The sequence below is a fragment of the Megalopta genalis genome, chromosome 2 (assembly GCF_051020955.1).
Source record: "Megalopta genalis isolate 19385.01 chromosome 2, iyMegGena1_principal, whole genome shotgun sequence".
Taxonomy (NCBI): domain Eukaryota; kingdom Metazoa; phylum Arthropoda; class Insecta; order Hymenoptera; family Halictidae; genus Megalopta; species Megalopta genalis.
Window position 1 is genome coordinate 12,412,894 of NC_135014.1, and position 14,664 is coordinate 12,427,557.

General features: G+C 46.4%; 1 protein-coding gene across 4 annotated transcripts in view; it reads right to left on the reverse strand.

Moving 5' to 3' along the window:
* Positions 1 to 20: 20 nt before the first annotated feature.
* The window catches only part of GABA-B-R3 (gamma-aminobutyric acid type B receptor subunit 3), a 93,842-nt gene continuing 79,198 nt past the window's right edge, over positions 21 to 14,664 (reverse strand). For 2 of the 4 annotated variants that reach the window (XM_076518485.1, XM_076518486.1), the window contains exons 15-19: positions 13,075 to 13,368; positions 10,010 to 10,254; positions 4,566 to 4,766; positions 3,158 to 3,385; positions 21 to 2,383 (exon numbers count right to left, since the gene is read on the reverse strand). In XM_076518485.1, the coding sequence (XP_076374600.1) occupies positions 1,743 to 2,383; positions 3,158 to 3,385; positions 4,566 to 4,766; positions 10,010 to 10,254; positions 13,075 to 13,368 (1,609 nt within the window). In that variant the 3' untranslated portion in view covers positions 21 to 1,742. Of the gene's footprint in view, positions 2,384 to 3,157; positions 3,386 to 4,565; positions 4,767 to 7,605; positions 7,619 to 10,009; positions 10,255 to 13,074; positions 13,369 to 14,664 lie in introns of those variants that run through there. The other 2 variants (XM_076518487.1, XM_076518488.1) reach the window with 2 other exon arrangements.

The following is a 14,664-nucleotide window of genomic DNA, read 5'->3' on the forward strand; positions in this document are numbered from 1 at the left end:
GATGAAGAAACACTCATTGATCAACAGCCACATAGAATATATATATATTTATCTTTATTACACCATCTGTAATTGCACCGACGAACATTATTGCTTAGTGATTAGCGACTCAATGATTGAGACATCGATAGTAGTCGTGTGGTACGAAACGCTGGGGTTCGGGGGGGGGGGAGTACGGTTCGCGTCTTCACATTCGCTCGTTATCTACATATTTATAGGTGGTATACGTACACGCTTGCGCGTCGCAGCATGAAAATATCGGTATACGGTCTCGCTTTGTGTCAGCATTTCACAGAGGTAAAATCGACGTTTTCTCAGTTTCTTTGGTTCCGCTGCGTCACGAGGAGAGAGAGAGAAAGAGAGAGAATTAATTATACTTCTTTCTAGATTTTTCTTCTTTGCTTTACATCGAATGCAGGTACTGAAGGAAGGGTATATATAGGGCGCTCTGAACACTTTGATGTTGGACCTGTAAGAGTACTGTCAGCTCGTCTCCCGTCGTTCATGGCTCTCCTCCGCGGTTCTCTCTTTCCCGGTACATATTTTCTTTCTATTTCCGTGCAAGCACGCGCGGAACGATGTTCGCGGACTGAATGAAAATCGGTGAACGGCCTCGCGTCCTCGATCGAGTAACAATTACTTCTTGAACTTTCAAACGTTTATTAAAAATAATTTCGCGCAACGAACTCAAGGATTTGTTGTCGGTTGCTTTGGTCCCACCACGATCCATGCGATTTTAGTCCTCTCGGTCCGCTGTGCATACTTTTACGGGTCCTGGATTTTCGCGTGTCTCTTTTTGGCACAACTCGCTACGGAACACACACGATTAAATTTCATTGAAAACATCGACCACGGGCGTTCCCGCCGTTAGAGAAGCGACGGCGACAAACACGCTGCGGAGGGAACGCCGTTATTCGCGCGTGGTCTCGAGCGAATTTTTGTTCGAGCCTCGATTGAGCTTTTGATCCTGTACACACGGGGGATAGTGGATACACGGAAGATTGTCGCGTGCGCGGAGGATCTCGCGCGATCCTTTTCGGGGAACGGAAACGTGGACAGAAGAAGATCACGGCCGATTTCGAGCGCGACTTCTCCCCGCGCGGCCTATTTTACGGGCCGTTTTTCTCTCGCTCGCGAAGCGACGCGTTCCGAGGCGAGGACCAGCCGGATAAAAAAACCTTTTCAGCCGCAAATTCAACAGCGCGAACGCTCGCTTTTTTCTTTTTCTTTTTTTTTTAATAATCGGATGGGATCTCGTTTCTTCGCAAATTATCTTTCCGCGTTCCGTTCGCCGGAATTTGACAAAGAAAAGAATCGCGCTTGAATGGAGATATTCTAGGTCAGAAGTCTGCTGTTCAAATAGCTTCGAGTGCAAAGGGTTAAACAACGGGGTGACTTGACCTAAAATCTGCAGCGTGCCGTCGCCAAGACAAAATTTCTCTGTTGCTATACAGGGTGTCCCGCCTACGATTGAACACTCGAATCTCGTCTCGCATTGATTTCGAGACTTCCGCACCGCAATTTTCGGAACGTTATTCAAACAATTATCGTACAGACGACGAACATATTTATCTATTCGGTCCTGGGACGTGTTCCGACCAGTTCCCGCTGGTACAAATACCGCGGCGTTTCCCTTGATCGATTGAAACGCCACGTTTTATCCGGCCGACGCTGTTCGCAGCACCGTCAGGACTCGTCGATCGGCAGAAAAGACTGGTCCACCGTGACTTCGCGTTCGAACTTCATTCGCCGGTCGCTTCCCCGTCCGTTTGCTTCGTTCCTTCCGGTTCGTCCGCGTTCGTCACGTGAACAATAGGGCTGGAAGGTCGGCTGGGCAGCCGAGGATTGTCCCGAGCTGCGTCCGCGCCAGCGTCCGGCTCGGGTTTCGGGCAGGTTTCGGTCATTGAGGATGCGACGTCCTCGTCGGAGGAGGTCCTGGCGTTGCCAGGCGACGACGGGGCGGTTTTTGCCTCCGATTCGGCAGGACTTCCGGTCCCGGGGGCGTCGCTCGTCCTGGAAAGATTGCTGGGATCGTCGTCGCCGAGTCTCGCGTCGTCGCAGCTGTTCGATTCCGCGTCCGCGGGGCCGGGCAACGCCAACGAATCCGGCGGCTTTTTGATCCGAGCTCCAGTCCCCAGTTCGTCCAATGGGATCCCGAGCTCGTTAGAGGTCCACACGTCGCAGACAGGGCTGCAGGACGATCCTCCGAGGGCCTGAGAGGGTCTCGCTTTCCTCGCGTCCTCCATCGAGTGCCAGCGTTGCGACTTCGATATCGATGAACCGGAAGCGATCGCGTTTAGGCTGTTCGCCGGGACTATCCGATGAGGGAACCGCGGCGATCCTCGGATCTTCTCCCGGGAGGACGATTGGCTGGTGCTCGCTTCTGATACGGTATGAATGGTTCGATTATTGTTTGCCTGCGGATTTCGTTCATCCATCGCACAAAAGTGAGATTTGAGAGAATGGAAATATATATTGTAAGAATTTAGGGACGTTTATATATTGTTTTCGAGTTGCTGAAATTATTTAAAAATCTGTTTTCAAACAGATCATGTTTGTTGCGATCGATGAACAGCGTTTTTATTTCGCATCGAGATCCGCGGTCGAGAGTTATGTATTACGCTCCTTTCGAAACGGGGTCTGTTTTCTTCTGTGTAACTTCACGTGAATCGAAGTATTCTTTTAATTTTGATCAATGTGTCTTAAAGTGAACTCTTCGAGCTTTATCTTCAGCCTAATCAAGGTTAAAAATTCCTACGAGAATGCGAGTTAAAATTGTATCAAAGTTTCGAGTAAAAATCGAGGCATTTCCCTTCTGCTCCGGGATCGCGATGTTTCGATTCCTTTCTTAAACGGTTTCTAGTTCTCTGCGAGATCGAGATACGACCCTATCGCAAAGTAGACTCTCCGAGCTTTCGTTCAAGCTTAATAAACTCAAAAAATTCCCACGGGAAGAGAACGTGGAATCGCGTCGAAGTCCCCCTTGGAAATCGAACGATTTATCCCCTCGGTTTCCATCGCCGATGTTCCCGAGCGAAAACGTACCGATCGCGAATTCTGCGTTCTCCCGGCTCGAATCGGAGCTGGGGAAGTTGCGAAATTCCCTGCGGGAACCGAGAGTAATTAACAGGATTTGACGTTCGAATGGCCGACTTACTAGGCGGCAGGCTAAAATTGACTCTGGGCTCGCTGCTCTCTTTGCGACGCAGCCCGAGGCTTAGTCGGCGATCTTCTTCGCTAGTAATACTAATGATTGGTCCTGAGCCGCAACGGGGGTGAGGTGGACGGGCGCCTTGGGCATTCACCTGACAGGTGGACGCGGCTTTCGTGCCGGGCACCAGGCCAGCGATGTATCCCATGTGTACTCGCAGCGCTGACGCCACTCCTGCGGGATTACAATGCAGTTATTCGATATGTAATCCAACGAAAATCCGGCCGGACATTCCGCGAACGATGTTTCGTTGTACCGAGCGCCACTCTTTCCAAATTATTTATAGGGTTCGTTCCGCGCGTAATCGATCATCGCTTTTCGTTGTCGCGTCGGCGTCGGGAATCTCGTTCGCGACGATATACATACATACGATGTAGCAGCCACGAAATTAGGACAGGGTTTATGTCATCAGCAATGCTTCACTGTCTCTACGAAACCTCGATCGTGCCGGAATACATATTTTTTATAGCCGCTGAAAGAGAAAGATCGTCGACAGACACCGAAACGTTGCGATCTGCGTATGTAAAACACCGCCTTTTCGATTCTCCGCTGCCGGTCTGGCTCGGTCGTTTCTCAACAATACAATTTCTAGACATCCTCCAAGGTCTACGGAACACTTAGGAACAAAGCTTGCGTTAATATACTGTCAACGATTGTTTGTATAAACGAATTTGCAAACCTCGACGCGCTGACCGCCGGCCACGAAATAACGCGTCCGTTTAAGGTTACAGTAATGGACCGCGGATTCGACGGATTTTTTACGAAAATTGAAGAATTAGGAACGATCGATTAAGGAAAGATCGAAAGAATTTTAGTGACATCGTAAGATTGTTTTTAACGCGTTGAGATAATTATTTCTGACAATCGACGCGAAAGGTTTCTATTTTACATGAAGATCCGTTCGTCGCTGACACAGAAAGGCGTCATAAAAAGGATTGTAGTAAATTCTCCCTAATTTTCCTTCATTTTATAAACAGAAACAACTACGTTTTTATAATTGTTGGCAGTCGGCGATTATAAAAGTGAGCCGCGAGCCTCGAATAATCGCATCTCTTCCCAAATTGTCCATTTTCGTTTCCAGGCCGAAGGAAAATTAGAGCGAATTTACTGTAATTTGTTATGTTCTCGTATTACTATTGTTTACGTATTATTTTCAATCGTCGTCGTCGGGAACAGATTTCTTAAAAAAAAAATAGACTCGGCAGTCAACGCGCCGCTATACGGGGTAGCAGAAAACGGGAAACTATGCCGCTGATATCTCTGGAAAGAATTCAATCTGGCGGCTCCTCGAGCGCATCGAGCATGCACAGAGCGTGTTCTAATTACCGTGGTGAACGAGCATAATTGTTCTCACCGGTGAACGAAGCGGTGGAGGTCTTCCTGCTGGCGGGCCGACTGCCGAACAGACTGAACAGTCTCTGGAAAACGCCTAAACGGCTCGGCCCTTCGGTCTCCCTTCTTCGATGGAGCTTGTAGAGGTCTGCTAAACTCCTCCTGGGACCGTCCGGCTCCAGATCTGGCTGGCTGCTAAACGCTACCGTACCTCGGCGCATTCCTAAGTCAGTGGAACAAGTCGCAGGTCGAGTCTCGCGTTCCTTAGGCCCGCGAATCGTGTTGCTTTCGCGGCCGGTTCTAACACTGTTACTGGCAGCGGCAGTCGCATCGATACTGCGAATCGAAGCGTAACGCAGAAGCGAAAGCAGGCGGCTACTGGTGTAATTGCGGAAGAGGAAGGAGAAGAACTGTGTATCTCTCCGCCGTGGGAGTGTTCGCTTTCGCGTGTCTTTCGAAACCTTTCCTAATATGTTGTACAAGCTCGATGGCGCCACGGAATAACATCATTGAATCCGCATTCGCAAGCTGCGCCATCGAGTTTGGCCATCTATGGTACATTCTCCCTAATTGACGCTCGGATTCTGCATAATTCAGGACAATTTGGGAAGAGGAGATACGATTGTTCGAGCCTCGCGGCTCGTTTCTATAGTTACCGATTGTGAATAACAGGTGTGTCCCAAACACGTCCCACGATATGGAAATGAGGGATTCCTGAGATCATTTGAAGCAACTTTTACCTTAGCGAAAATGCAATCCGCGGCTTCGTTTACGAGTTATTCACGGAAAACGCTGACCAATCGCAGAGCGAGCGCGGCAGGCGCCCCGCCCTTGCGGCCAATGCCGCGTCGTGCCGGACGTCTGACGCTACGGGCGTGGTCGCGAGGGCGGAGCGTCAGCCATACGCGATCTCTCACTGGTCAGTGTTTTTCGTCGATAACTCGTGAACGAAGCCGCGGATTGCATTTTTGCAAAGGAAAAAGTTGCTTCGAATGACCCCAGGAATCACCTGTTTTTGTGACAACCTGTATAAAAGCGAGGCTGGAATAATCGTATCTCCTCTTCTCAAATCGTCCATTTTTGTACGCAATCTGAGCGTCAATTAGGCAGAATTTACTGTACCGATTTCTCGTCGGTGCATTCTGGAACGCGTGCAAAGCTGGTGCACTACGTCGACCATAAGCTTCTGGACACTTAGGTCATTTCGCTTAGCAAGTTCGCTCTTGCTGGTTCATTAGAATCTAATGCAACTGTTAGACGGACTATTTAAAGGCAATTAGAAGATTAGATTAGCAACTTAATGAAGATTAGAAGACTCGATGCATTTTTATGCGTTTCTATACACTCGTAAGTGCATCGTGAACTTTCACTATCTACTTTGCCTCGACCAACAAGAAAGTTTTACTCGATTAATTGAATTCGTTCCTTGTTTTGATTTTAAGGAAACAATTGGTAATTATAAACAAATTTTTAGTCGGCGAATCTTGTTGAACTGAGAATTGTGCTATAATTGGGTGCAAATGCATGAGAATTTGATTAATGTAGCTATTAGTTAGACTATTTAAAGGCAATTAGAAGATCACAAAAATTTCGAGACAAAAATGAACAAATAAAGAATGACAAAATAACGAAATTCGAGAAGATTAAAAGACTCTATGCATTCGCTGTTGCTTCGTTATGCATTCGTAGATGCAGCAAGAACGAACAATCAATATCTGCAATGTCTTTGCTACAAACAATCGAATACATTCGTCACGTTGATTTTGATAATAATAATAATAATAATAATTGATAATAATCGATAGTAATTATTAAACCGCGAATTCGATGCATTTACGTCAAAAATAGTGAAATTCGCTACGAAACTATTTACAACATCAAACGAATTTTTAAATTTTCAACTTATCCAGCCTATTAAAACAAAAAATACTTTTTTAATTCATCTCTTCTGTTTCGTCCAAATTAATACACCAAATTTTTATTCTGCGTAAAGATCGCAGACCACCGATCGCAATCAAATTTTTAGCCGTCGAATTCGGCGCCGATTGGCCGCAACGGCATAAAAATTCGGTCGCGATGCCGACAGAATTCGATTCGATAGATCTCGCGAGTAGCAACGACGCCGGGGACTGAATAATGACAGTGCCGGAGTACTTATGGCCGACAGCACTATGCATGGTGCAGAGGCCCTCGGTCCGAAGTTGCCGGTTAGATTTCTTGCGGCCCCGGGGGAGGGAGCCGAGTGGCGGCCTACTGTCCCGAGTGGCAATTACTATGTCAGAAATGCATGGACTGTGTTCGCAAGCAGGCACCCGCGGGTTAATAATACGGTCCGTGGTCGGCAACGCGATCACAGTGATTCCGGCCGCGCCGTTTTCGTCCGCGATCCTGGACGGCGGTCGATCAATTTTCTCCCCCGTGCATTATGCACGCGGATGCACGCAGACGTCGCTCTGTTCCGGGACGGGATCGGGCGCTCCAAACGTAGCCGCGAACTTGAATGAACGCGGCTAGTATTAATAGGCATGCCGCTCCAGATCGTCGAACAACAGCGAACGATCCCCGTCGAACTACGCTCTCTAACCGGGGGCCGAAAACGTGTACGACTCTACGGTTGCATGCAGTTTTTCCGTGTCGGGAACTGTCTAAACCAAGCGGTGGCTCGCCGAAGCGCGAGGATCGTCGAGTTAGGAAAGGTCCGAGTTTCTCGTCGAACGGTGTCGAAACATTCCGAAACGTTCGGTCGTCCTATTCTATCGCGAGAACGGGTTCTTTCGTCGCGAATCAAGGCGGGAAAATAAATGGCCGACGAGCGGATTCCGATTGCATCGAACAGCGAATTTTTAGTTTTACATCGTCGACGTTTCTGCGTGTTCGTCCACGTTCGTCCTTCGAGATGGAAAATAATCGTCTAAGCCAAGCGGCAGTTTGTTTTCCAAGAAACGTTCGCTTGACGTGCCCGCGAGCCATTTATTCTCTCGAAATCGAGTAAAAAAGGGACAAGCATAGAAACGTTCGAACCGTTCAAGCTATAATGCGTGCAATAAACGGAATTCTGTCACCTTTCCTGAACACCTGAATGACACCCGACGAATGACGAAGCGAGAAGAATATTAATTATGTATCGTTCCTTCCTTCTCTCCTTGGTATTTTTTTTGTGTGGTTTTTTCATTCATCGTGCAAATTTACATGATACATTGCGGAAGATCGTTTCGCGGGTGCCTCTACCAAAAAAAAGCGATCCTTTCCATGTACACGCTCTAGTTGTTCGCCGCCGCTTTTGCTGGCGGACGATTCGACGGGAACCTGCACACAATACCGCTCTGCACACACCGTAAATCATCGGCACTTACGCGACGATTAATCATATCGATCTCGGACAGCTTCGTCAAAAAATATTTCCGTCGATCTTTCGCGAAACATCGTTTCTCAAACTGTTCTATCTAAGATCAGCTGTTCGATCGAAAATCAGCTGTTCTATCTAAAATCGGTTGTTCGATAGAAAATGAGCTGTTCGATCTAAAATCAGCTGTTTAATTGAAAATCAGCTATTCTATCTAAAATCAGCTGTTTAATTGAAAATCAGCTATTCTATCTAAGATCAACTGTTCTGTCTAAGATCAGCTGTACGATCTAAAATCAGATGTTCTATCAGAAATCAGCTGTTTAATTGAAAATCAGCTGTTCGATCTAAAATCAATTGTTCTATCTAAAATCAGCTGTTTATTTGAAAATCAGCTGTTCGATCTAAAATCAGCTGTTTAATTGAAAATCAGCTGCTCTATCTAAGATCAGCTGTTCTATTTAAAATCAGTTGTTCTATCTGAAATCAGCTGTTTAATTGAAAATCAACTGTTCGATCTAAAATCAGTTGTTCTATCTGAAATCAGCTGTTTAATTGAAAATCGGCTGTTCGATCTAAAATCAGCTGTTTAATTGAAAATCAGCTGCTCTATCTAAGATCAGCTGTTCTATTTAAAATCAGTTGTTCTATCAGAAATCAGCTGTTTAATTGAAAATCAACTGTACGATCTAAAATCAGTTGTTCTATCTGAAATCAGCTGTTTAATTGAAAATCAGCTGTTCTACCTAAAATCAGCTGTTCTATCGAAAGACAGCTGTTCGATTTCCTTCTTCCGATTCTCTTCGATATCTCTCACGCGATCTTTTCAATTCCTTCGATTTCTCTTTTCGTTTTGTGCACGATGTTTTGTGCTCGACGCGCTATTTATCCGAGCTCGTTAAGTGCCCAGGCATCGATCTTCGGCGGTGTGTCGGACGAAATAACGAAGACGATGTTTCTAGATTTCGGGGGGAAAGGCGAGGATCGGGTTTTCGAAGCTCGACGGAATGAACTCGTCTCCGTGATTTAGTCCAACACCACCGTGTGCGTCCAAGGTTCCCGTCGAACAGAGTTGGGCACGTTTGGAGAAGTTTCACCAATCGATAAAAGTATGACCAACGTTGACTCGATCGAATTAGTCACTAGTCAGAAATCAGTTCCTCAAACGCGACTGCTTTCGTTAGTTCGGCGAAACTACTGGTCTGCGGATTTTATGCAGTTATGTGGCAAAAATTGATTCTAATATTTTCATTGTTCGAAATTTCACCCATCCATTTTTATCATAAATGCAGAATATTCGTAGTTAAATAACTAATTTACTAATACAGTCAGCTTTCAATAAATGACTACGTGGCTAATAAAATCATGTTTCACGAATGACTGCGGATTAATATTTCGTAATGCATCGATATCATCGATTGCGACGAAGAATATTCGAATAAAAGCTTCATTCTCTCTTTGATCATTTCAGTGTCGATGCGATCATTTTATTCCTCTAATATTTCCATTGTTTGAAATTTCGCCTATGCTTTTCTATTATAAATGCAGAACATCCGCAGTCTACTAATTTTCACACATCACTAATGCCTGACGTGGCTAATAAAATTATATTCCACGAATGACTGCGGATTAATATTCCGTAATGCAACGAAATCATCGATTGCAACAAAGAAGATTCGAATGAAAGTTTCACGTGATCATTTTATTCCTTTAGCATAATAATTGCTTGAAATGTCACCTACGCATTTTTACTATAAACGCAGAACATCCGCAGTCCATTAATTTTCACAAACGACTAATGCCTGACGCGGCTAATAAAATCATGTTCCACGGCTACTATTCCGCGATCATCAGCCTTCGTTAGAGCACCGCTCGCGATCCTAATCATCGGTCATTCTTCCAATTACACTTTGCCCAACTCCGGCGTCGAATCGTCCCCGTCACCGTCAAATATCCGACCGTATAGAAAATTCATGAGAGACTGTCAGCGGGATGGATAACAAATGACTGGCGAAGCGGGGGGGATATGTCCGCGTCCTGTCGCGTCGCTTGGAAAGCGCGGATTCATTTGCACAACGAATCTTCGAGTGGAACAGGAGGGTCGAGGAGAAGGCGTCACTCACCGGATGGATCGGCGGATGGCCAGCTAGCCCTCGGTATGACCGGCGGTAGGACGCTGAGCAACAACAAAGGCAGGCCGCCGCCGATGCTCGGATTCCGTTGCGGAATCGACGCGCTCGACGAAGCGTGCGACGGCTCGACCGGCTCCTGCGCCAATTGTTTCTCCAATCTGGCCAGCTCCAGCTCCAGCTGCGCCATTTCGCGACGGTACACGCGGTTCTGCACCTCGACCCGGTACTGCAGCTCGCTGTCACGTGAAATCCCATTTCAGTCAATCGTTTCGCCGACGCTTTAACCCTCGCGCGGCCGACCGAAGTTTTCACGGTTGTCCGGCGAACCGGCGTACCGTCTCGTATTTGTGTCCGATTTTTCGGATCTCGCGATTCTTTCGAGGCTCGCGAGTCCCCGCCGCGATGCTGTGACACGCGCTGCTTCGAGCTGTTCGAGCGGGATTCAGCGACGTCTTCCTGATTCGCGCTCAGATTGCGCGCGAAAGTGGACGATTTGGGGAGAGAAGTTACTTGAAATTACCTCAGGAATCACCTCTGACCCGGTGTTAACGTAATTATGGAACACCTTGTATATAGTTGTTCTAATAATCGCATCTTCTTCTCCAAAATTGTCCGTTTTTGTGCGCGATCTGAGCGCGAATTAGGTAGAATTTACTGCATATTTACTGAATCTCGATGATCGAACCGTGTCTAACAACAATAGGAGCGCGACTAGTTTTCTTAAAAATAATTTTTTAAAATAATTTCTTTAAATAATAGTTTCAAAAGAACTCGTTGTGTGTGTGTGTGCATTATACTAATCCGAATAATCAGATGAAATAATCATATTACCGTAGAATTTTAACAATCTCTTAAGAACGAGTTTAAAAGAATGATCACACAAACCTGCCGGCAGATATACAAGGTGTCCCAGAAGTGACCCAGAAAGGGTCAAAGTCGCCCCCAAAGTGTCCCCGAGGTCATTTGCAGCAACCTTTTCCCGAGGAACAAAGCCCCTCGTTTCTCGATCGCGAGCGACTTTCGGTACACCCTGTAGCGTGAATCTTCGACGTGCGAGAATCGACTTGGAACGAGTCGGGCCACACAGCGCAGGGTTACATATTTTAAAGCTACACAGCCCGGCGACGAAGCCGATACACCGGTCTAACGAGGAATATTATCGATCGTTGAAATTATTTAAACAATCAATTGTCGTACAGCTACCGTTTGGTGGCATCGGCGTTGAATATTTGATCCCGTCGGCGGCATCGTCGCGGTAAAATACGAGGTCTGAGAACCGTCACTTCGACGCGTTTAATCGTTCAGGATACATACAGGGTGCCCCAAAAAATATCTCCAAATCCGGAAGTAGTGGATTCCTCGGGTTATTCGAAGCAACTTTTTCCTCAGTGAAAATGCAATCCGCGGCTTCGTTTACGAGATATTCACGGAAAACAGTGACCAATAGGAAGCGAGCACGGCTGGCGCGAGGCGACCCAGCCAACGAGCGCGCAAAGGACAGAGCGTCGGCCGCGCTCGCTCTCCGATTGGCCGCCGTTTTTCGCTAATAACTCATAAACGAAGCCGCGGATTGCATTTTCGCCGAGGAAAAAGTTGCTTCGAATAACCAAAGGAATACACCGGTTCCGGATTTAGAGACATTTTCGGGACACCCTGTACAGTCGAGCGCGCTATTGATAAGTTTAAAGCCCCGAAGGATTCGGCTAACGACTAATAAATAAACCCGGGCAGCCGTGGTTTCGCGGGAGATTCAGTGATAGTAGGGGAGAGACGGGCTGAATAAAATATGATAAACGATATCTGTGACCCGGTTTAAGGCGAATCGATTCTTTGTACCGTAGAACCAGCACGCACCAAGGGTTTCGGGGACCGGGACACGATAGGGTACACCGTCCGAGGTCGATCCGTTCGATTAGCTCGAAACCGACAGACCTTTATCGCCGGGGTGACCAACACTGTCGCCACCTTTCTTCGCACCTGCACCCTTTCGTTTCTCTATTTTCCTCTTACCAGGAGATAAGCGGGATTTTCTTGCCTCCGTCTTCGACGTTTTTGTCTCGGACGAAATGGTAAAATGTTTTCCCCGCAGTTTCCTGTCTCTGCTGACAATCGAACTTATCCACCCCTTGCTCTTCGGGACTCGATGCCAGTGTTGGCTGAATCTATTTCAATCCTCTAACACCGATTTCTGAATTTTAAGAATGTAGCCTAATTTTTTATCTACGCGGTGTCTTGAGGAAGAGAAGTACGCGAAGCCGCGTTATTAATATTACTAATTGATTATAGATTTGATCTCGAATCTTTTCGTCGTTGTTAGACTGCAGATTTGATGCATTTATGACAAAAACTTTAGAAATGTTATGGAATTATATTGAATGCGTCAAAATTATTAGAATTAATTAGTCTTGCAATTAATGCACGTCATTTTTATTCCCCCCAATCCAGCCACGATGCTTTTCAATTGTATATCTTGAGAAATTAATATTGCAGTTCCTCTCACATCAGATGTTAATTAATCAATTAATTAATCAACGTTCAAGATGACAGTATTCGCAAGTCTGCTTCTGTCACAGATGCATAAAATGCATAAAATGCAGTTTTGCGCTCGAACAACGACTCGGTTAAAAATTGTTACATGTTACAAAAATAATTTTAGCATTATCAAATTTCTCCAAATTTAAAAGAAAAAAATACTATTAAAAGCGCAACCGTTGCACGGTTGTCGGAAAATTCGATTTCCAATGTAGGTCAACCGAAACTATTTTGGATTTCGAGTTGAAATCCTGCGCCGAATGTACATGATTAATCACTGTGCCGCGGGATTTTACTCATTTACGGCAACATTAAGGGAATTTAAAACAGCAAAAATAGATCGAGAGAATCTTGAGATATTAATCCGCCAGGATGATTCGAGGAAGAACGGTACAGTAAATTGTTCGCACGAGAATCTGCGGTCTATTAATTACGACGGCCGAGCGACTGGTTTTCCCGCTGGCTCGGCGAAAAAGTCTCATCAAAAGGATCGTCGCTTCGCCGCCGAGATAAAGATGGCTTACTTCTTGTCGTCGGTGACAAATCTCCTGGTGTTGCATTCAATCTTCAATCCGAGACTCTGGACGACGGGATCGGCTCTCTCGCCGGCCAAGATATTGGCCAGCTGCGGGAGGAATAGCAACGCCAAGGTCGCGGTGGTCGATGCGAGAATCAGGGCGGTGATTGTGACGAATGCGAGGGTCGCGCGATCGGACATCAGGTTCGCCAGCACGACGACTATGCCGGACGTGATCACGACGAAGTAGACGCTCATGCCGATGTACTGGGAGTCGTTCAGCGCCGGTATCTTCACGTGCCTGAAACGATTGAATTAGCGGGCCTCGACGTTCGCCGAACGAAATTATCGCGCGGGATCGATACGGGCCGTTTGTTGTGTCCTTAAACTTTATCCTCGTCGCGACCCCATCGGTCTCCGCGAGCGGCGCCCGATACTCGAATGACAGTCCGTCGACAAAAAGAGGAAACGCCTTTGCTAATGAACGCCCTAATGGCATCCCTCATTAAACTCCAATTCCGTTTCGGCCCCGCCTCTCCAATTCGAACTTCCACGTACGCGAACACTCCGAGCCAACGAATTGCTGTTTCGGTTCCGCACAGCTTGCAATCGCGTTACAAATCGCCGATCTGGCCGGACTAAGGCCATTCCGCTGACCATCGCGCGGAATAGTTTTTACTGCGGCTCTCTATCGGCGAAGTTTGTCGAAACCGCCGTCGAAGGATCGAAGTTTCACCCCTTTACAGCGAGCCCGAAAACATTCGAGCAGCAATAGTCAAAGTTGACCGCCGGTCGTTGCAAGTTTGTCTTCCGTTCAAAGCTCGACGCCTCGGTTAGAAAAAATCGTAGATCGAGTTTTTTACGGTCGTTGGAAAGGGGAAGCTTCGATTTTTATATGTACGGTTTGTTCGATCCTGGGAAAATTTTTTTATCGTTTCTAGAGAGATTTCAATATCGTCGAAAAAGACGTGTTTTTATTTTTGGCTGCTTTGACGTCGAGAGCACTCCTCTCGTTCGAAGTATGGTAAAATCGCGAGAAAGAAATCGTGTATCAAGTTTTAAGGGCTTGTAGTAAATATGAAGCTTCGGTCTTCCAATCTGCGGTACGTTCAGTCCCGGAAAAAATTTTTTATCGTTTCTAGAGAGGTTTCAATTTCCCCGAAAAAGACGTGTTTTCATTTTCGTCTATATTGACGCCAAGAGCACTCCTCTCGCTCGAAGTACGATAAAACCGCGAGAAAAAATCGTGTATCAAGTTTTAAGGGCTTGTAGTAAAGGTGAAGCTTCGATCTTCAAATCTACGGTGCGTTCAATCCCGGGAAGAAGTTTTTACCGTTCCTAGAGACCATTCAATTTTCAAGAAAAACACGTCATTTTCGAAGGCACTTTTCTCGTTCAGAGCACGATAAAACCATGAGAAAAAAATCGCAGATCGACTTCCGAGACGTCGTTGCAAAGGGGAAACTCTCCCCTACAAGATAAAGTTAGAACAATAGCAGAAAAAAAATTGTTTAATCGTCATGGAGTCATTCGAACGTGCAAGAGTCGGAGAGAAAAGCGTTTCAAGTTTCTCGTGCCGTGTTTGAATTTCGCGTAG